This window comes from Lolium perenne, chromosome 7 (assembly GCF_019359855.2).
Source record: "Lolium perenne isolate Kyuss_39 chromosome 7, Kyuss_2.0, whole genome shotgun sequence".
NCBI classification, from domain to species: domain Eukaryota; kingdom Viridiplantae; phylum Streptophyta; class Magnoliopsida; order Poales; family Poaceae; genus Lolium; species Lolium perenne.
The window spans coordinates 84,945,615-84,968,871 of NC_067250.2; the positions used below are offsets into that span (position 1 = coordinate 84,945,615).

At 45.3% G+C, this 23,257-nt stretch overlaps 1 protein-coding gene across 1 annotated transcript; it reads left to right on the forward strand.

Annotated features, from left to right (window-relative positions):
• The first annotated feature begins 3,960 nt into the window (after positions 1–3,960).
• On the forward strand, positions 3,961–5,640 carry LOC127316797 (psbP domain-containing protein 3, chloroplastic). Its single transcript, XM_051347262.2, has 7 exons — positions 3,961–4,298; positions 4,395–4,460; positions 4,624–4,704; positions 4,793–4,875; positions 4,978–5,172; positions 5,258–5,308; positions 5,413–5,640. The coding sequence occupies exons 1-7, from the start codon at positions 4,076–4,078 to the stop codon at positions 5,437–5,439; spliced, it is 726 nt and encodes a 241-aa protein (XP_051203222.1). The 5' UTR covers positions 3,961–4,075; the 3' UTR covers positions 5,440–5,640.
• The last annotated feature ends 17,617 nt before the right edge of the window (positions 5,641–23,257 follow it).

Consider the following 23,257-nt stretch of genomic DNA (forward strand, 5'->3'; position numbering starts at 1 on the left):
AGTAAAAACCATGGGTTGTCTCCCATAAGCGCTTTTCTTTAACGCCTTTCAGCTAGGCGCAGAAAGTGTGTATCAAGTATTATCGAAGGGTGGTACTTCTACAGCGGGGTGTGGATTTTTCTCAACCAAGCATAGTATATTGGATACATAAGTTTTAGCGTCTCCCTTTTCATTAGTCTTGGGCTTGCTACTCTCATCAAACAAATTTTCGGGAACAAGCCAAGCATAGTTATTTTCTAGTGCATCATTCATAGCTAGGAGTTTACATGGTATTGGTGCTTTGATCTCCCCTCCATCATCAATATTATTAGTGTATCTTATTCTATCCATGTCCATCTTTTCAAGGAGACTAACAAAATTAGTATGAGAACCAAGCATATTAAATTTAGCAAAGACCTTTCTAGCTTCTCTTGCTAGACCACCAAATTCTCTAAGAAGGGTTTCTAAAACAAAATCTTTCTTTTCCCCCTCTTCCATATCACCAAGTGTAAGGAACATGTGTTGGATTATAGGATTGAGATTAACAAATTTAGTTTCCAACAGGCGAACTAAATGCGCAGCAGCAATTTCATAAGTGGGAGCAAGGTCTACCAAGTGTCTATCTTCAAAATCTTCAATGGTACTAACATGATTGAAAAATTCTTCTATATTATTTCTCCCAACTATAGACCCACGTCCTACCGGTATGTCTTTTGTGGTAAAATTAAAAGGAAACATGATGAATCAAGTAAAGTAAATGCAAGTAACTAATTTTTTTTTGGGTTTTTGATATAGCAAATAAGATAGCAAATAAAGTAAAACTAGCAACTAATTTTTTTGTATTTTGATTTAGTGCAGCAAACAAAGTAGTAAATAAAACTAAGCAAGACAAAAACAAAGTAAAGAGATTGGGAAGTGGAGACTCCCCTTGCAGCGTGTCTTGATCTCCCCGGCAACGGCGCCAGAAAAAGAGCTTGATACGCGTACAGCACGCGTCCGTTGGGAACCCCAAGAGGAAGGTGTGATGCGTACAGCGGCAAGTTTTCCCTCAGTATGAAACCAAGGTTTATCGAACCAGTAGGAGCCAAGAAGCACGTTGAAGGTTGATGGCGGCGGGATGTAGTGCGGCGCAACACCAGAGATTCCGGCGCCAACGTGGAACCTGCACAACACAACCAAAATACTTTGCCCCAACGAAACAGTGAGGTTGTCAATCTCACCGGCTTGCTGTAACAAAGGATTAGATGTATAGTGTGGATGATGATTGTTTGCAGAAAACAGTAGAACAATATTGCAGTAGATTGTATTTCAGTATAGAGAATTGGACCGGGGTCCACAGTTCACTAGAGGTGTCTCTCCCATAAGATAAACAGCATGTTGGGTGAACAAATTACAGTTGGGCAATTGACAAATAAAGAGGGCATGACCATGCACATACATATTATGATGAGTATTGTGAGATTTAATTGGGCATTACGACAAAGTACATAGACCGCTATCCAGCATGCATCTATGCCTAAAAAGTCCACCTTCAGGTTATCATCCGAACCCCCTCCAGTATTAAGTTACTAACAACAGACAATTGTATTAAGTATTGCGCGTAATGTAATCAGTAACTACGTCCTCGAACATAGCACTAATGTTTTATCCCTAGTGGCAACAGCACATCCATAATCTTAGAGATTTCTGTCACTTCCCCAGATTCACGGAGACATGAACCCACTATCGAGCATAAATACTCCCTCTTGGAGTTACAAGCATCTACTTGGCCAGAGCATCTACTAGTAACGGAGAGCATGCAAGATCATAAACAACACATAGACATAACTTTGATAATCAACATAACAAGTATTCTCTATTCATCGGATCCCAACAAACGCAACATATAGAATTACAGATAGATGATCTTGATCATGTTAGGCAGCTCACAAGATCCAACAATTAAGCACAATGGGGATAAGACAACCATCTTGCTACTGCTATGGACCCATAGTCCAGGGGTAGACTACTCACACATCACTCCGGAGGCGACCATGGCGGCGTAGAGTCCTCCGGGAGATGATTCCCCTCTCCGGCAGGGTGCCGGAGGCGATCTCCTGAATCCCCCGAGATGGGATTGGCGGCGGCGGCGTCTCAGTAAGGTTTTCCGTATCGTGGCTCTCGGTACTGGGGGTTTCGCGACGGAGGCTTTAAGTAGGCGGAAGGGCAGGTCAGGAGGCGGCACGAGGGGCCCACACCATAGGGCCGCGCGGCCAGGGCAGGGGCCGCGCCGCCCTAGGGTTTGGCACCTCGTGGCCCCACTTCGTCTCCTCTTTGGTCTTCTGGAAGCTTCGTGGCAAAATAGGACCCTGGGCGTTGATTTCGTCCAATTCCGAGAATATTTCGTTACTAGGATTTCTGAAACCAAAAAGCAAAAACAAAGAATCGGCACTTTGGCATCTTGTCAATAGGTTAGTTCCAGAAAATGCACGAATATGACATAAAGTGTGCATAAAACATGTAGATATCATCAATAATATGGCATGGAACATAAGAAATTATCGATACGTCGGAGACGTATCAGAGCTTCATTGCGATATCCAATGGGGAGCTTATGAATCTGTTGACATAAACCCATCATACTCCTCAATAAAAACCACATTCTGCCTAAATAGCCACAACCCTCCTTCCATTATCTTAATCCAATCCCCTAAGCAGAATCACTGGACAGTAAACAGATTGTTCTCCAGATGATGAAATTCAATACGTTGTGCCGGAGACCAGACGTTTCTCATTTGATTCTCAAAGGTAACTGGACTAAACGAATTTGCTGTGCGTACCTTAACAAGGGGAAGCCACTTCATCCCCTGTTTGGGCGTTGTTTCCTCCTCTTCAAACACCACATCATCGAATTCATCATCTTCTATTCCCAACCGCAGCATGAGATCACCAATCCTTTCCTCCTTCTTGCTTCCCGATCCGCTTGCACTGTTCGCAGAACTGGCCGGACTCGCCATATCTTCCGATCGAGCGGGAGATGGACAACAGCCGGACTACACGAAGCTGAGAACCTGCCGGATCCGATCCACCGATCAAAAGATTCAACCGGCGGCTTTGATTCCTCCTCCTCCAGGCGAGGCCGGCGGCGGGAGTCGTAAACCCTAATAGCCCTGTCGCCATGGCCTTAGGTCCGAATCGGTGAGGACGGTGCGGAAGAGTTACCTGGCTTTCTGGAGAAAAAAATAGTACCACATCGCATGTACAACCTCTTTCTAAATTAGGAAGCAAATGCGGATGCTGCCGGCGCAACTGTTGCCGTCTATTTGGAATGAGCCGGTGCAGTTTTTTTTTTTGAGGAAATAGCCGTCCCTTTATTATATTGCAATGTTTAAAGGGATACAAAACTGAGCTGGCGTTTGAACAGCCAGAGGTGACGACCGTGTGCTAAAGAAGCAGAACTCCGAGCTAAGTTGTGTGCTTCTACGTTCGATTCTCTTCGTTCGTGAACAAAATTTATCGAACATAAGTCTTATCTTCTTGCCTTAATCTCATGTAAGACTGAACTGAATCTGCCCAGGTTCTCTCGGCCAATGCTCTGAATAACTTCAAGGCAATCTGATGCTACAACCACACTCTGCAGTTGCAAGTCAGCTACAAGAGCCAGAGCCTCTCGACATGCTTCTTCAAGGCTTCCAACCGTCGCTGGATCGCTAATACCTTGTACCACAACTGCTGACGCTCCGAGATAAACGCCATTATCTCCACGGCACACCGTCGCTACAACTCCACAATTCTGGTTCTTTCGAACAGCAGCATCCACGTTGATTTTACTGAACCCCTGGGTGGCGCTGTCCACTTGTGAGCCACTTCTTCTCATGAGCCGGTGCAGATGCTCCTACGACCTCAAACATTCAGCGAGTTTCCGCTGGGCAGCCCATGCCGAAACCGGACTCTCACGGGCCAAAGTCTCGTCTCTGGCTATGTGCTGCTTCAGGAGCCACACGTCCCAGACGGCGGTCGGCCACCAATCCACACACGCTGAAGCAAAAAATATCCTCCGAAAACCAAGCGAACCCAGCTGCCGTCGCAGCCGAGTAAACATTGAGAGCCGTGCGCCATGGCTGCCGTGACCACCGCCTCCCTCTGCCCCGGCCTCGGCAAGCCCCGCCGAGGCCACGCGAAGTTGCCGAGATCGACTGTCTGCCATTGCCTCCCTGCTCGGCGGACGGAGGAGGTGCTGAACAGGCGGGACGCCCTGCTCGGCGTCCTCTTCTCGTCCGCCGCGGCGTCGTCGGCGGCTACGCTGCTCGCACCCGCCGAGGCTTTCGCCGAGACTGCCGGTAATGGGCAACCACCGTTTCACGTTTTCTTGGCTTGGCTGTCCAATGGTGTTTACACTGCTACTTACTATTCCGTGAATTTCGTGCGGTTTCAAGAGGTGCAGGAGGGATTCACCGCGTACGAGGATGAGGCCAACAAGTTCACCATCGTGGTTCCACAAGGTGATTGATGATTTCTTCTGAGAAATGAGAAACAGTTTCAGCCCAAGGCACTCAGCCGAACGGCTTTCAGCTTTTTTTTTTTAACTCTGCGCGGCAGAGTGACAGACAATTCGCAAGGGAGACAGAGCGTGAGCCGCCAAATTTTGTTTGCTGCGTCGTGCAGGGTGGCAGGTCGGCGCAGGCGAGGGCAGCGGCTTCAAGAACGTCACGGCCTTCTTCCCCGATCAAGACGCCAACTCCAGCGGTACGTACCTACGCACGAGTTCTTCGATCACCCAACCATGAACCACACCATACCTCTCAGAATTCACGAGCTTCTCTGCCCTGCTCAGTCAGCGTGGTGATCACCGGCATCGGGCCGGACTTCACCAGCCTCAAATCTTTCGGCAACGTCGACGAGTTCGCTGAGAATCTGGTATGTGCTCTCTCCTTGCATAATCGTTCATGAATTGCACAGATGTGCATTACAATTTACAAGCGTCTAGGACTGAATAAATTCCTGCCCTCGACCGAGCAGGTGACCGGACTGGACAGGAGCTGGCAGAGGCCGGCGGGGGTCAAAGCCAAGCTCCTCGACTCCAGGGCGTCCAACGGCATGTACTACATCGAGTACACGCTGCAGAACCCCGGCGATAAGCGCCGCCACATCGTCTCCGCCATCGGGATGGCCTTCAACGGCTGGTACAACCGGCTCTACACCATCACTGGCCAGGTGAGCATACATGCCATGCCAGCACTTTCATCTCCTCGTCGCTCACATTTGTCTGATCACTCCACTCACATTTGCTTACCTACAGTACTTCGACGACGACGAGGAATCCGCCAAGTACAGGCCTGCAATCGAGAAGGTGAGGCCTTCTTGGGTTAATTCTGCCTCCTCCTAGCTCATGATTTTTCTGGTTGCTGCTGGAACACTGACCGATTTTTTTTTTTGTTCGGCATGTATTTGCAGTCTGTCAAGTCATTCAAGTTCACGTGAAAAGGTGAGGCGCCTTCAAAAAGAAGTTGATCGCACGACAAGACGTGAATATCAACGGAGAAGAGAAAGTATATACTCCATATAAAGCAGCTCCCGGTCCATGATAAGTTCAGAACTTTGCGAATGTATGTAGGCGTTGTGAGCTTTGTCAATTAGTCACTATATTTTTCCGGAAAATGATGAACACAGAGAGTTCCAATACTTCGATGATGTGCCAGCATGAGTGTATGATGTAGCTTCTGAAACTGTGATTAAGTAACGGCTAGTTCATGTTGGAAATATTAGCAAATTTCCGCAAGATTTAACTGATGAAAATAGCAGATAAAACATGACTAAAGGAATTGAACTGAAACTAGACATACAAAATAATTGTGGGTAGATAAACAACAAATCTAGGCATATTGGAGAACCAACCTGAGGTTGATTGGTTAGAAGGGTGGTTGTACCCAAGCTCACCAGAGTTTAAATCCTAGGTTTGACATACGTGTGTCTCATAAAGGCGGAATATTCATTCAGTGGGAGGCGACGTTCCCGTCGATAACGAGGTGCCTGTGGTGACTTCGTCAATTTCAAGATCCAATCCATCGGCTCAGTCGTCCCGAGGTGCTCTTAGGGGTAGGGCGTGCGTGTATGCGTTCATAATGATGAGTGTATGCGCGTGTATGTGAACCTCTACGTTTGTACCGTGTTTTTCAAAAATCTAGGCATATTGCTAGTAGACACATATTACGTAGCAGCATGTCCAAACAAAATGCTAAAAAAGAAACCGAAGCATAATACTATAAGCAGTAGATAGCACGGTCCAAAAGAGAAACAAGTGTTGGAGTTGGCATTGATGTTATCACCGTTGAGAGCCATGTCGTCGAAGAGGTTATTAATATCGGGGAAGTAGTCGTCCGCCTCCGTGTTGATGTCAGTGTTGAGGAACAAACCAGCAGTCACGGTAGAGTGCTCCTCAAAAACCCTATCGCCTCTCTCCCGTACAAGATCATGAGAGATGGGGTTTCGGAGACATGTTGTCCCGTCCAACGACACCGACAGACAGGATGGAAAAGGCTTGGCAGCACAAAGCTCTGGAACCAAGTGGCAGACGCATATGATGTGTGTGGTGTTGTGTGTCCCTGGATAGGAGCGACCTCTCTTTTATAGACATAGGAGGAGGTGAACAGGGTACCTTGGAAGATGAATAGACATCAGTATTCTGTCCACTAAGCAAAAAAGTTTCAGTTTTGTGTGCAACCGCCTAAATTCAATTCATGTGTGATAAAAAGATAAGAGGCATTCCCGCAAACCATGGCGTGCACGCGTCATGATGAGGTGAGCGAGCAGCAGCGGAGGAGGAGCACGTGTGTCGATTCCTATTCGACGATACTCCAGAGGAGGGATCCTCATGGAGGGAAAAAGAAGTAGGGGCCATTGGGTAGAGAGTCCTCGGGACGGTGGTACTCGATTTACCCAGCTTCGGAACACCTGCTCGGGGACAGGGTCTAATGCTGCTTGTCTGGAATTATCTGGGTGCTTTCGCATTGTTACAATGAGTTGTGGTTGTGCCTCTCGGGCTCCCGGGATTCGGCTTATAAAGGCGCCAGGATCTAGGGTTTACTCGGAGAGTACTACCTGAATACAAGTTGCCTAACTACAAAATATTACATTGCCGTGCATGTCAAGGATCCACCAGTCCCTATACGTCGTATTGGATCCGGCTACCCCTGATGGGCTACGCCGGATCCAACTTCCAGAGTAGGTCGGCTGGATCCGGCTCCTTGTTCCTGGGCTGGACTTCCTCCATCTTGATCAACAACAACTGGGCCGCCCGATGGGCCATATGCCACCATCACCATCTATGGGCCACCCGGACTTGCCAGATCTGGCCACTGTCGATGGTACACCCATGAAGTATACCCACAACAGTAGCCCCTAGAGTTCTCCGAGGTTCACCTTATTTTCCGCCTTGCTCGCACCATCTTCACGTTTGGCAAGCTTCCCAGAAATTTGGGGAAACTTGAAGAACTCTGACTTCATGAAACCTCTTTCCAGCTTGCATGCCGGAAAGTCTTTCATCCTGCGAGACTTCATCCATCGACCATATCGTTACAACAAGTCTCCGGGTTACTCCCCTGCAAAGATGCTTACTTAACAATTAATGTTGTTACCCGGATCCTCGAAAGGTTCTAAAGGTTTCGCCGATCTTGGCACCATTCTCAGGTAATTAAAACAGTAACTTGATCCTTAGCCATTTTTACCGCTAGGATTTTGGATGCGTGTCAATTATCCAATGGTGCGATGCTTGCGTTCTGACCACAGGATGCAGAGCACGAATCTCATCCTGCGCCTATAAATATCACAACCGCTCACTCATAATCACCCACTTCCCCCCTGATTCACCTCTCCTTCGAGCGCCGCCACCGAGCTTCTGCTTCCGCCGTGCCGGAGTCTACCGGAGCTTCGCTGGAGTTTGCACCGCCGCACCATGTTCTTCGGTGTTCTTAAGTCCGACGAGCCACCGCAGCAAAACCTCACCGCCGGCAACTCCGACCATCGCATCATCTATTGCCGGTAAGTACTCCGGCCTCAAGTTCTTCATCGGTGTTGGTAGGGATGATCCAACTAAGTTTTGTTTCCATTCAACGTAGATGTCTTCTACTCCGCCTCCCTCGCAGTCGGAGCCGATCGCGGCCACGCTCATCTCTTCCGCTCCTTCGCCACTCGTCCCAGTTAGGCTTGATCCTGCTCAAGGATCCGGCAAATCCATTGAAGGAGCCAACATTGATCCGGCGGACCTAGCCGGAAAGGAGCGAATGGAGAAGAAGGTGGACGAAGAAGCCGCCAAAAAAAAATCCAAAGCTCGAACTCGCGAAGGCGAAGTCAAAGGGCAATGGTGGCCCTGCACCCCCACCGAGGATGAGCTCCACAGCTTAGAAGCGGAAGGGTTCCTGCGACCCGGATCCTGGAGATTAGTTCCGGGTGCTCTAAGACCGGCACCGAAGCCGGAGAATGAGTACTGACGAGGGCCCTGGTGGAGCGCGGATTCTCGCTGCCTCTGAGCGATTTCTTCTCAGAAATCCTCGAGGCCTATAAGCTTCAGCCCCAGAACATCTCACCAAACTGCATCCCTGCCATCGCCAACCACGACGCTGTCTGTGACGGTCATCTCCAGGTAAAACCTGACTTGGCCCTATTTCAATTCATTTTCTCCATCAAGAAGGACACTGTCCCGCAGACTTCCTCGCTCGCCAACTGCGGGAGCATCACCTTCAAGATCCGCCTCGGTCGGATCTACCCTCACACGGATCGGTAAGAATCCGTGAGGTATTGGTCCGGAGATTTCTTTTACGTGAAAGACGTTGCGGATCCGACCAGCCCCAAGACTTTGCCGGCGTTCAAGGATGGACCTGCCAGCAAGACCTCCGCGTGGACCGCTTGCCCCACATCTCTGAGACACCAGCATTCGTGAAGATGGTGAGGCGGATCTTCAAGCTGACGGAACCGGGTTGTCGGGGAAGGACCTGACTCTATCTTGGTTCACCAAGCAGATCCAACCCCTCCAACATCGTGATCGCGTAATGTATCTGTACAGTGGCCGCGACGACACAATGCGCTCCACCAAAGAGAACCTTTCTTCTGACGCTTTGGACAAACGGCTCCGGGTTCTGCTCAAGATTCCGCGTGACGTTCACACTCATGTGTGTCATTTCAACATATATACGGATGGCGTTGGGTCTGCGACAAGCTTTGCAGTGATCATTATTTCCCTTTTATGCCTGCAAATTTTCCTAAGGACTTTATCTTGTACTTGTAGCTCGACTCCCTCGAGGAGAAGGATCTTGGGACCTTGACCCGTGATACGTCTCCAACGTACCGATAATTTTCTTATGTTCCATGCTACTTTATTGATGATACTCACATCTTTTATACATACTTTATGTCATATTTATGCATTTTCCGGCACTAACCTATTAACGAGATGCCGAAGAGCCAGTTGCTGTTTTCTGTTGTTTTTGGTTTCAGAAATCCTAGTAAGGAAATATTCTCGGAACTGGACGAAATCAACGCCCAGGATCTTATTTTTCCACGAAGCTTCCAGAAGTCCGGAGAGGAAATAAAGTGGGGCGACGAGGCAGCCACACACCAGGGCGGCGCAGCCCAGGCCCTGGCCGCGCCAGCCTGTGGTGTGGGCCCCTCGTGGCGCCCCCTGACCTACCCTTCCGCCTACATAAGCCTTCGTCGAGAATAACTCCAGTACCGAGAGCCACGATACGGAAAACCTTCCAGAGACGCCGCCGCCGCCAATCCCATCTCGGGGGATTCAGGAGATCGCCTCCGGCACCCTGCCGGAGAGGGGAATCATCTCCCGGAGGACTCTTCACCGCCATGGTCGCCTCCGGAGTGATGAGTGAGTAGTTCACCCCTGGACTATGAGTCCATAGCAGTAGCTAGATGGTCGTCTTCTCCTAATTGTGCTATCATTGTTGGATCTTGTGAGCTGCCTAACATGATCAAGATCATCTATTTGTAATGCTACATGTTGCGTTTGTTGGGATCCGATGAATAATGAATACTATGCTATGTTGATTATCAATCTATTATCTATGTGTTGTTTATGATCTTGCATGCTCTCCGTTGCTAGTAGAGGCTCTGGCCAAGTTTTTGCTTGTAACTCCAAGAGGGAGTATTTATGCTCGATAGTGGGTCCATGCCTCCATTAAATCTGGGGGAGTGACAGCAACCTCTAAGATTGTGGATGTGCTGTTGCCACTAGGGATAAAACATCAATGCTATGTCTAAGGATATATTTATTGATTACATTACGCACCATACTTAATGCAATTGTCTGTTGTTTGCAACTTAATACTGGAGGGGGTTCGTATGATAACATGAAGGTGGACTTTTTAGGCATAGATGCATGCTGGATAGCGGTCTATGTACTTTGTCGTAATGCCCAATTAAATCTCACACTACTCATCATAACATGTATGTGCATGGTCATGCCCTCTTTATTTGTCAATTGCCCAACTGTAATTTGTTCACCCAACATGCTTATTCTTATCGGAGAGACAACACTAGTGAACTGTGGACCACGGTCCATTCTTTTACATCGAATACAATCTACTGCAATACTCGTTCTACTGTTCTCTGCAAACAATCATCATCCACACTATACATCTAATCCTTTGTTACAGCAAGCCGGTGAGATTGAACCCCTCATTGTTATGTTGGGACAAAGTACTTTGGCTGTGTTGTGCAGGTTCCACGTTGGCGCCGGAATCCCTGGTGTTGCGCCGCACTACACTCTGGCGCCATCAACCTTCAACGTGCTTCTTGGCTCCTACTGGTTCGATAAACCTTGGTTTCTTACTGAGGGAAAACTTGCCGCTGTACGCATCACACCTTCCTCTTAGGGTTCCCAACGGGCACGTCGACTGCGTGCTAGCATCAAGACTTTTTCTGGCGCCGTTGCCGGGGAGATCAAGACACGCTGCAAGGGGAGTCTCCACCTCCAATCTCTTTACTTTGTTTTTGTCTTGCTTTATTTTATTTACTTCTTTGTTTGCTGCACTAAAACAAAACACAAAAAATTAGTTGCTAGTTTTACTTTATTTGCTATCTTGTTTGCTATATTAAAAACACAAAAAAATTAGTTACTTGCATTTACTTTATCTAGTTTGCTTTATTTACTATTGCTAAAATGGGTACTCCTGAAAATACTAAGTTGTGTGACTTCACAAGCACAAATAATAATGATTTCTTATGCACACCTATTGCTCCACCTGCTACTACAGCGGAATTCTTTGAAATTAAACCTGCTTTACTGAATCTGGTTATGAGAGAGCAATTTTCCGGTGTTAGTTCTGATGATGCTGCTGCCCATCTTAATAATTTTGTTGAACTATGTGAAATGCAAAAGTATAAGGATGTAGATGGTGACATTGTAAAATTAAAATTGTTTCCTTTCTCATTAAGAGGAAGAGCGAAAGATTGGTTGCTATCTCTGCCTAAGAATAGTATTGATTCATGGACTAAATGTAAGGATGCTTTTATTGGTAGATATTATCCTCCTGCTAAAATTATATCTTTGAGAAGTAGCATAATGAATTTTAAACAATTAGATAATGAGCATGTTGCCCAATCTTGGGAAAGAATGAAATCTTTGGTTAAAAACTGCCCAACCCATGGACTGACTACTTGGATGATCATCCAAACCTTTTATGCAGGACTGAATTTTTCTTCACGGAACCTATTGGATTCAGCTGCTGGAGGTACCTTTATGTCCATCACTCTAGGCGACGCAACAAAGCTTCTTGATAATATGATGATTAATTACTCTGAATGGCACACGGAAAGAGCTCCACAAGGTAAGAAGGTAAATTCTGTCGAAGAAACCTCTTCCTTGAGTGATAAGATTGATGCTATTATGTCTATGCTTGTGAAAGGTAGGACAAATGTTGATCCAAATAATGTTTCGTTAGCTTCATTGGTTGCCCAAGAAGAACATGTTGATGTGAACTTCATTAAAAATAATAATTTCAACAACAATGCTTATCGGAACAATTCTAGTAACAACTATAGGCCATATCCTTATAATAATGGCAACGGCTATGGTAATTCTAATGGGAATTCTTACAACAATAATAGGAATACACCCCCTGGACTTGAAGCCATGCTTAAAGAATTTATTAGTACACAAACTGCTTTTAACAAATCTGTTGAAGAAAAGCTTGGGAAAATTGATATACTTGCTTCTAAAGTCGATAGTCTTGCTGCTGATGTTGATCTTTTGAAATCGAAAGTTATGCCTAATGAAAATAAAGATAATAAGTCATTTTCTACAGCAAACGCCATCCAAGTTAGAATTAATGAGAACATAAGATTGATGGCCGAATTGCGTGCTAGGTGGGAAAAAGAAGAGAATGCTAAAGAAGATAATATAGCTAAAGTTTGGACTATTACCACCACTAGTAACGCTAATGCTCCACATGTTGCTGAACCTCCTACTATCAATGGTAAAATAATTGGTGCTGGCAATGTTTCTACTTCTAATGCAAAGCGTGAAAAACTGCTTGAAACTGCTAAAACTGCTGAAACTGCCTGTGATAAAACTGCTGAAATTTTTTCCAACATTGGGGACAATGATCCCATTGCTTTAGATCATAATGGTTTACATTTTGATGATTGTCACATCTCTGAAGTTATAAAGTTCTTACAAAAACTTGCTAAGAGTCCTAATGCTAGTGCTATAAATTTGGCCTTTACAAAACATATTACAAATGCTCTCATAAAAGCTAGAGAAGAGAAATTAAATCTTGAAGCTTCTATTCCTAGGAAGTTAGAGGATGGTTGGGAGCCCATCATTAAGATGAAGGTCAATGACTTTGATTGTAATGCTTTATGTGATCTTGATGCAAGTATTTCCGTTATGCCTAGGAAAATCTATAATATGCTTGACTTGCCACCATTGAAAAATTGTTATTTGGATGTTAATCTTGCTGATAATTCTACAAAGAAACCTTTGGGGAGAGTTGATAATGTTCGCATTACGGTTAACAATAACCTTGTCCCCGTTGATTTTGTTGTCTTGGATATTGAATGCAATGCATCTTGTCCCATTATATTGGGAAGACATTTTCTTCGAACTGTTGGTGCTATTATTGATATGAAGGAAGGTAATATTAAATATCAATTTCCTCTCAAGAAAGGTATGGAACACTTCCCTAGAAAGAGAATGAAGTTACCCTTTGATTCTATCATTAGAACAAATTATGATGTTGATGCTTCGTCTCTTGATAATACTTGATACACACTTTCTGCGCCTAGCTGAAAGGCGTTAAAGAAAAGCGCTTATGGGAGACAACCCATGATTTTACTACTGCACTTTTGTTTTATATTTGAGTCTTGGAAGTTGTTAATACTGTAGTAACCTCTCCTTATCTTAGTTTTGTTGCATTGTTGTGCCAAGTAAAGTCTTTGATAGTAAGGTTCATACTAGATTTGGATTACTGCGCAGAAACAGATTTATTGCTGTCACGAATCTGGGCTGAATTCTCTGTAGGTAACTCAGAAAATTCTGCCAATTTACGTGAGTGATCCTCAGATATGTACACAACTTTCATTAAATTTGAGCATTTCCATTTGAGCAAGTCTGGTGCCTCTTAGAAATTCGTCTTTACGGACTGTTCTGTTTTGACAGATTCTGCCTTTTATTTCGTATTGCCTGTTTTGCTATGCTTGATGGATTTTTCTATTCCATTAACTTTCAGTAGCTTTGTGCAATGTACAGAAGTGTTAAGAATGATTATGTCACCTCTGAACATGAGAATTTTGATTGTGCACTAACCATCTAATGAGTTGTTTTAAGTTTGGTGTGGAGGAAGTTTTCAAGGATCAAGAGAGGAGGATGATACAATATGATCAAGGAGAGTGAAAGCTCTAAGCTTGGGGATGCCCCGGTGGTTCACCCCTGCATATTTCAAGAAGACTCAAGCATCTAAGCTTGGGGATGCCCAAGGCATCCCCTTCTTCATCGACAACATTATCAGGTTCCTCTAGTGAAACTATATTTTTATTCCATCACATCTTATGTACTTTGCTTGGAGCGACTGTATGTTTTTATTTTTGTTTTGTTTGAATAAAGATGGATCCTAGCATTCATTGTGTGGGAGAGAGACACGCTCCGCTGTTGCATATGGACAAGTATGTCCTTAGGCTTTACTCATAATGTTCATGGCGAAGGTTGAAACTGCTTCGTTAAATTGTTATATGGTTGGAAACGGGAAATGCTACATGTGGTAATTGGTATAATATCTTGAGTAATGTGATACTTGGCAATTGTTGTGCTCATGTTTAAGCTCTTGCATCATATACTTTGCACCTATTAATGAAGAAATACATAGAGCATGCTAAAATTTGGTTTGCATAATTGGTCTCTCTAAGGTCTAGATATTTTCTAGTAAGGGTCGAACAACAAGGAAGACGGTGTAGAGTCTTATAACACTTACAATATGTCTTTTATGTGAGTTTTGCTGTACCGGTTCATACTTGTGTTTGTTTCAAATAACCTTTCTAGCCTAAACCTTGTATCGAGAGGGAATACTTCTCATGCATCCAAAATCCTTGAGCCAAACACTATGCCACTTGTGTCAACCATACCTACCTACTACATGGTATTTCTCCGCCATTCCAAAGTAAATTGCTTGAGTGCTACCTTTAAAATTTCCATTCTTCATCTTTGCAATATATAGCTCATGGGACAAATAGCCTAAAAACTATTGTGGTATTGAATATGTACTTATGCATTTTATCTCTTATTAAGTTGCTTGTTGAGCGATAACCATGTTCCTGGGGACGCCATCAACTACTCTTTGTTGAATATCATGTGAGTTGCTATGCATGTTCGTCTTGTCTGAAGTAAGGGCGATTTACCATGAGTTGAATGGTTTGAGCATGCATATTGTTAGAGAAGAACATTGGGCCGCTAACAAAAGCCATGATCCATGGTGGAAGTTTCAGTTTTGGACAACAAACCTCAATATCTTATGAGAATATTAATTGTTGTTGAATGCTTAAACATTAAAGAGGAGTCCATTATCTGTTGTCTATGTTGTCCCGGTATGGATGTCTAAGTTGAGAATAATCAAAAGCGAGAAATCCAATGCGAGCTTTCTCCTTAGACCTTTGTACAGGCGGCATAGAGGTACCCCTTTGTGATAATTGGTTAAAACATATGTATTGCGGTGATAATCCAGGTAATCCGAGCTAATTAGGACAATGTGCGGGCACTATTGGTATACTATGCATGAGGCTTGCAACTTGTAGGATACAATTTACATGATACATATGCTTTATTACTACCGTTGACAAAATTGTTTCTTGTTTTTAAAATCAAAGCTCTAGCACAAATATAGCAATCGATGCTTCCCTCGTCGAAGGGCCTTTCTTTTACTTTTATGTTGAGTCAGTTCACCTATTTCTCTCCATCTCAAGAAACAAACACTTGTGTGAACTGTGCATTGATTCCTACATACTTGCATATTGCACTTGTTATATTACTTTGCATTGACAATATCCATGAGATATACTTGTTATAATTTGAAAGCAACCACTGAAACTTAATCTTCCTTTGTGTTGCTTCATTGCCTCTACTATGAATTTATTGCTTTATGAGTTAACTCTTATGCAAGACTCATTGATGCTTGTCTTGAAAGTACTATTCATGAAAAGTCTTTGCTATATGATTTTCAGTTGTTTACTCATTATCTTTACCATTGCTTCGAATCGCTGCATTCATTACATGTGCTTACAATAGTATGATCAAGATTATGATGGCATGTCACTTCAGAAATTATCTTTGTTATTGTTTACCTACTCGGGACGAGTAGGAACTAAGCTTGGGGATGCTGATACGTCTCCAACGTATCGATAATTTCTTATGTTTCATGCTACTTTATTGATGATACTCACATGTTTTATACATACTTTATGTCATATTTATGCATTTTCCGGCACTAACCTATTAACAAGATGCCGAAGAGCCAGTTGCTGTTTTCTGCTGTTTTTGGTTTCAGAAATCCTAGTAAGGAAATATTCTCGGAATTGGACGAAATCAACGCCCAGGATCTTATTTTTCCACGAAGCTTCCAGAAGTCCGGAGAGGAAACGAAGTGGGGCGACGAGGCAGCCACACACCAGGGCGGCGCGGCCCAGGCCCCGACCGCGCCGGCCTGTGGTGTGGGCCCCTCGTGGCACCCCTGACCTACCCTTCCGCCTACATAAGCCTTCGTCGAGAATAACTCTAGTACCGAGAGCCACGATACGGAAAACCTTCCAGAGACGCCGCCGCCGCCAATCCCATCTCGGGGGATTCAGGAGATCGCCTCCGGCACCCTGCCGGAGAGGGGAATCATCTCCCGGAGGACTCTTCACCGCCATGGTCGCCTCCGGAGTGATGAGTGAGTAGTTCACCCCTGGACTATGGGTCCATAGAAGAAGCTAGATGGTCGTCTTCTCCTAATTGTGCTATCATTGTTGGATCTTGTGAGCTGCCTAACATGATCAAGATCATCTATTTGTAATGCTACATGTTGCGTTTGTTGGGATCCGATGAATAATGAATACTATGCTATGTTGATTATCAATCTATTATCTATGTGTTGTTTATGATCTTGCATGCTCTCCGTTGCTAGTAGAGGCTCTGGCCAAGTTTTTGCTTGTAACTCCAAGAGGGAGTATTTATGCTCGATAGTGGGTTCATGCCTCCATTAAATCTGGGGGAGTGACAGCAACCTCTAAGGTTGTGGATGTGCTGTTGCCACTAGGGATAAAACATCAATGCTATGTCTAAGGATATATTTATTGATTACATTACGCACCATACTTAATGCAATTGTCTATTGTTTGCAACTTAATACTGGAGGGGGTTCGGATGATAACCTGAAGGTGCACTTTTTAGGCATAGATGCATGCTGGATAGCGGTCTATGTACTTTGTCGTAATGCCCAATTAAATCTTACACTACTCATCATAACATGTATGTGCATGATCATGCCCTCTTTATTTGTCAATTGCCCAACTGTAATTTGTTCACCCAACATGCTTATTCTTATCGGAGAGACACCACTAGTGAACTGTGGACCCCGGTCCATTCTTTTACATCGAATACAATCTACTGCAATACTCGTTCTACTGTTCTCTGCAAACAATCATCATCCACACTATACATCTAATCCTTTGTTACAGCAAGCCGGTGAGATTGACAACCTCACTGTTACGTTGGGACAAAGTACTTTGGTTGTGTTGTGCAGGTTCCACGTTGGCGCCGGAATCCCTGGTGTTGCGCCGCACTACACTCCGCCGCCATCAACCTTCAACGTGCTTCTTGGCTCCTACTGGTTCGATAAACTTTGGTTTCTTACTGAGGGAAAACTTGCCGCTGTACGCATTACACCTTCCTCTTGGGGTTCCCAACGAGCACGTCGACTGCGTGCTAGCATCAACCCGGATCCCGCATACCAGCACATTGAACCCGGAAGCCGCATCTGACGTGGAAATTCCTGAAGGTGCTCCTCCCGCAAAATGGAAAAGAGCGGCAACCTCCGGGTCGGCGGCCAAGCGTGCGCACGAAGCCCCCATGTAAGCCCAGGAGTAGGAAAACCCAGAGCGCGCAGGTAAGAGGGTTTATGTGCATGAGGTCACTACAAAGGACCGTGAGGTCGCCTCACATTCCCAAGCTTATGGGTAGACCAAGCAACAGCTCGACACGCCCATGCACACAACACCCACCTCAAAGGCTCACGTTAGGCTTTCCAAGCCTGAGTGCTTCACCTTCCTGTGCACTTCACACATACACACATTGTGCACAGGATACGAGGGTAGAATACAACTTGAATATCACAACATGACTATGTATGACACAAAAGATGGAAATAAGGTTCATATATATAGCAACGCTCTAGTGAGCAAGATCCAAATGACACTCAGAGGACACATGTCCCAACATTACATCATACATAAGATAGCCAAATAGTCTGGGTACAGACAAGAACCAAATGGGACTAAGAGTCCTGAAGATAATCAAGCGGTGTTCCTATAACCAACATGCCACAGGCTGCTGCCTTAGGAACGATCCTGCTACGCAACGAAGTCATCGTCCGTGAACTCGACAAAGTAGCCTACTGCATACTGATCATCATCTGCCGTACCTGTTTGTCGAAAAGCGTGTTCCAGAAAAAGAGGAAGAAAAACGAGGGTAAGTACCAAATGGCACGACTTGCGAGACAAGACCAGCTATGCTTGCTGGTGGGCGGTGTAAACTTCGCCCAGCTATAAGGTGGAGTTTAGCGGCAGCAAAGCACTAACCAATAGAGACACGCTACAACTTCCGTCTAATAGAGAAGGTGAGAGAGCGCATAATCTAGCAGTTCTATACTCTGCAAACAACAACCCAGCCAGTGCGACCCCCCTTAGCCAAGAGGTACTAACAAGGCACTCACACAGTTGACAATTTCATATCCATTCCATTATAATAGGGCTAACTTACTACACAAGTAATTAGCAAGTTATTAGCGACATCATTAGGTGTAAGTTGTTCTATGATCGAGTTAAACAGCTCCAAGTCATCCATAACCGCGGACACGGCTTATCGATAATAGTTAACCATGCAGGGGTGCACCAATATTACCATATACGCATGCTCGAACCCGCTTAATTACGGTGGAGTCTCACAACAAGACCGTTCCCAAATCAACAAGAATGCCTAGGGGGGCCACCCGACTAAGCTACCCGAAACGAAGTTCGGTCGTACTCCGATGCAGACTCATGGTTTGCGACGGCGGCTAGGCGTGTGAACCACACGCTTTCGCTAAACGTCCCGCGGGGTACAGTACAGAATATAAACACCCGAAGGCAACAAGAAGTAAACACCCGAAGGCAACAGTAAGTAAATCATGGCATACATGGCATACATGGCATACGCAAATAAAACCAAGGTTGTGGCCCCTTTTCAACAGACTTGAGAAATGGTAATGGGTGATGGGGGGTCCCGATAAATCCTCCCACGAGTGGTTAGCGCGCTCAGTCTTAGAAACAGATAACAAGAACTCGGGTCCTAGGGGACACAAGCGAGACAAAAATCCGATGTTTTCGCAAAGGGGCTCACCGATGCCTCTGCAATATTATAACCCTTAGCAATTTTAGTTGTAGCAAAAGTTATCATCATCATTTTGAAAAGGTAGTACATGTGTCAACATCCCAACAAGATATCCCGAACATTTCGAGATATCAACAGAAAACCCTAAACTCGCCTATGACTCGCAAAGCTGGCAAACAACAAACAACAGGTAGGGGGAGGAGGTGTATCTCGGAGATATAGGTAACAGGTGGATAGGACACGTGACACCACAGAATCGCAACATAAGGATAGCAATAGATCAAAAGAGCATGTAAATATAAAATAGGTGAAGGGGTGGGCTCGCCTGTCAGATCAGAGGTAGAAGCACCGACACGATCCTCCTGAGTGTGCTCGTACTCTTGTTCGTTCTGCTCTGCGTCGATGTCTACTCGAGAAGAACCAAATAACACATACAAGGAAAGTAAAAGCACAAATCAATACAAGTATGCAATGCGCAATATGATGCATGAGGTGCAAGGGTTTCATACTGAACGGATCGTAGCGAACAAGAGGGGGGGGTGAATGGCGCTACGGCAAGTTTTAGTCTTTTTCAAGTTTTATGCAACGGAAGGTAAAGGTGTGACTTTTAGCAATGGGGGTGATCCTACAATGATGCTAGAGCATGTGTAACAAGTAAAGGAATCAACAAGATAACAAAAGTAAGGAGCGAGACAACCGGGGGGCGCGAGGCGAGTCGAGGTTTGTTTCCCGCAGTTCCCTCCACTAAAGGAGGTACGTCTGCGTTGAGGAGGTGCTAGTCTCACACAAGAGACTAGGCGGCCACACCACGAAGGAAGGCCTCACCCTCTTCCACGAGAGAGCTCCACGGAGGTGCTCTCCCTCTTCCACTAAGGCACCGGTCGAGGCGGTGATTCCTTCACAAGGTTGGGGCGAGCTCCACACACACAAGGATGCTCCCAACACCCTATGGAGCTAGTACATCACCAAGCTAGACTCCATAGCTGCACATCTCCAATGCTCCACCATAGGAACCCATCACCAATGCTCCACCATAGGAACTCTTCCAATGCTCCACCAAGAAACTCTCCAAGGCTCCACCAAAGGAACTCCCCAATGCTCCACCAAAGGAACTCTTCTCCAAGATCCACCAAAGGAACCCTACCACCAAGATCCACTAAGGAATAGCTAGTATTTGTGAAATCTCTCTTGGTAGAACTATAGATCGGGGTCTCCTCCACCTATCCTCAAAGTTAGGGCAAGATTGGTTGGAAGGGGAAGGAGATCCTCAAGGATTAAGCTCAGCAACAATGGAGGAGAGAGAAGGCGAAGAGATAAAATCGTGTTGGGGAAGAAGGGGCCCTTAAATAGGCTCCTCCAAATCCAACCGTTATGTCCAGATTTGGCCTAAGATGTACTACCGCTTTGGGGTAAGCGGTACTACCGCTCTGAGTTCAAATTCGATCCAGATCTGGTCAAAGGACACAGAGCGGTACTACCGCCCGAGGTACCGCAATAGGGTCCAGACCTTACTGGATCCAGAGCGGTACCAGGGCGGTACCGGAGCGGTACGACCGTAACGCGTTACGGTACCTCGAGCGGTACCGTGAGCGGTACTACCGCTCGTGAGCGGTACTACCGCCCCAGGTACTGCAGGGGTACCGCAGCGTGTTTCTGGAGGGCAAATGAGCACAGACTCAGAGCGGTACCGACAGCGGTACCTATAGGGGTAGCGGTGTAGGGATTCGTTGCATAGAAAACAAAAAATTTCCTACCGCGAGAACGCAATCCAAGCCAAGATGCAATCTAGAAGATGGGAGCAACGAGGGGATGAACGAGACTAACCCTTGAAGATTTCCAAAGCCTATAAGAGTAGGCTCTTATTGCTGCGGTAGACGATCACTTGCCGCTTGCAAAAGCGCGTAGAAGATCTTGATCACGGTGCCACGATCGGGCAGCACCTCCGTACTCGGTCACACGTTCGGTGTTGATGAAGACGACGTCCTTCTCCCCGTTCCAGCGGGCAGCGGAAGTAGTAGATCCTCCTTGGAATCCCGACAGCACGACGGCGTGGTGGCGGTGTCGATGGAGATCTCCGGCGGAGCTTCGCTAAGCATATGTGGGAGAGGTGGTGGAGGAGAGGTAGCTAGGGTTTGGAGAGAGGGGGCTTGGGCGCCGGCCCTCAAAGGGGTGCGGCCAAGGCTGAGCCAAGAGTGGCCGGCCACCCTCCCCTTGTCCCTCATTATATAGGTGGAAGCCCCAAGAGTTGTGGTCCAAGTCTTCGAATAAGACCCCAACACCAAAACTTCCCAAAGGTGGGAAACCTACTCAAGGGGGGAGTCCTACCCAAGGTGGGACTCCCACCTTTCCTTGAGGTGGGGCTGGCCGGCCACCAAGGTGGAACCCACCTGGGACTCCTCCCCCTTAGGGTTTGGCCGGCCATGCTAGTGGAGTCCCTCCGGGACTCCACCTTCCATAGTGCCGTTCTTCCGGACTTTTCTAGAACCTTCTAGAACCCGCCATAAATGCACCGGATCATTTCCAAACTTGGAATATGACTTCCTATATATGAATCTTATTCTCCGGACCATTCCGGACCTCCTCGTGATATCCTGGATCCCATCCGAGACTCCGAACAAAACTTCGAACTCCATTCCATATTCCATATCTACTTAAACGACATCAAACCTTAAGTGTGTCACCCTACGGTTCGTGAACTATGTAGACATGGTTGAGACTTCTCTCCGACCAATAACCAATAGCGGGATCTGGAGATCCATAATGGCTCCCACATATTCAACGATGACTTAGTGATCGAATGAACCATTCACATACGATACCAATTCCCTTTGTCACGCGATATTTTACTTGTCCGAGGTTTGATCATCGGTATCACTCTATACCTTGTTCAACCTCGTCTCCTGACAAGTACTCTTTACTCGTACCGTGGTATGTGGTCTCTTATGAACTTATTCATATGCTTGCAAGACATTAGACGACATTCCACCGAGAGGGCCCAGAGTATATCTATCCGTCATCGGGATGGACAAATCCCACTGTTGATCCATATGCCTCAACTCATACTTTCCGGATACTTAATCCCACCTTTATAACCACCCATTTATGCAGTGGCATTTGATGTAATCAAAGTACCTTTACGGTATAAGTGATTTATATGATCTCATGGTCATAAGGACTAGGTAACTATGTATCGAAAGCTTATAGCAAATAACTTAATGACGTGATCTTATGCTACGCTTAATTGGGTGTGTCCATTACATCATTCATATAATGACATAACCTTGTTATTAATAACATCCAATGTTCATGATCACGAAACTATGATCATCTATTAATCAACAAGCTAGTTATACAAGAGGCTTACTAGGGACTCCTTGTTGTTCACATAACACACATGTATCAATGTTTCGGTTAATACAATTATAGCATGGTATGTAAACATTATCATAAACTTAAAGATATTATAATAACCATTTTATTATTGCCTCTTGGGCATATCTCCAATAGTCTCCCACTTGCACTAGAGTCAATAATCTAGTTTACATTTGTAAAGATATAACACCTTTGGCCTTCCGGTGCTTTATCATGTTTTGCTCACGGGAGAGGTTTTAGTCAACGGATCTGACATGCTCAGAACTGTATGTATTTTGTAATTCATTTGCGTCTCAACGCATCACTCATTTCCAAATGAGTCGGCATTAAATATGTTTGGTCTTCTGGTGGAACCTTAATTCTGCGGTCTGAAATATGTCACTAATATTGTCACACACAATATAGCTTCAAAGTTCCGACAGTCTGACTCTGTCGGAACTACACCAAGTTCTAAAAGAACCTCTTGACTTAACATCCTTTGTCATTGTCAAAATAATGACATACTCTGCCTTCTTTTGTAGAATCCGTCACAATATTTAGAACTCTTCTAAATCTAGCATAGACAACTTCTAGCTCATTGTGCTACTTTTTAAACAACACTTAGTCTAATTTGAGATTGAAATTTTATTTTCATATGTGACAAAAACAAATATCGGTGCAACACCTTACAGCGATTTGTTTGTCATTTCTCCATACAAAACTATATATATATCCTTGGTTCTTCTTAAGTACTCAAGAATATTCTTACTGTTTTTCAATGATCATCACATGAATCATTCTGGTACATGCTCATAACATTTTTAAGAG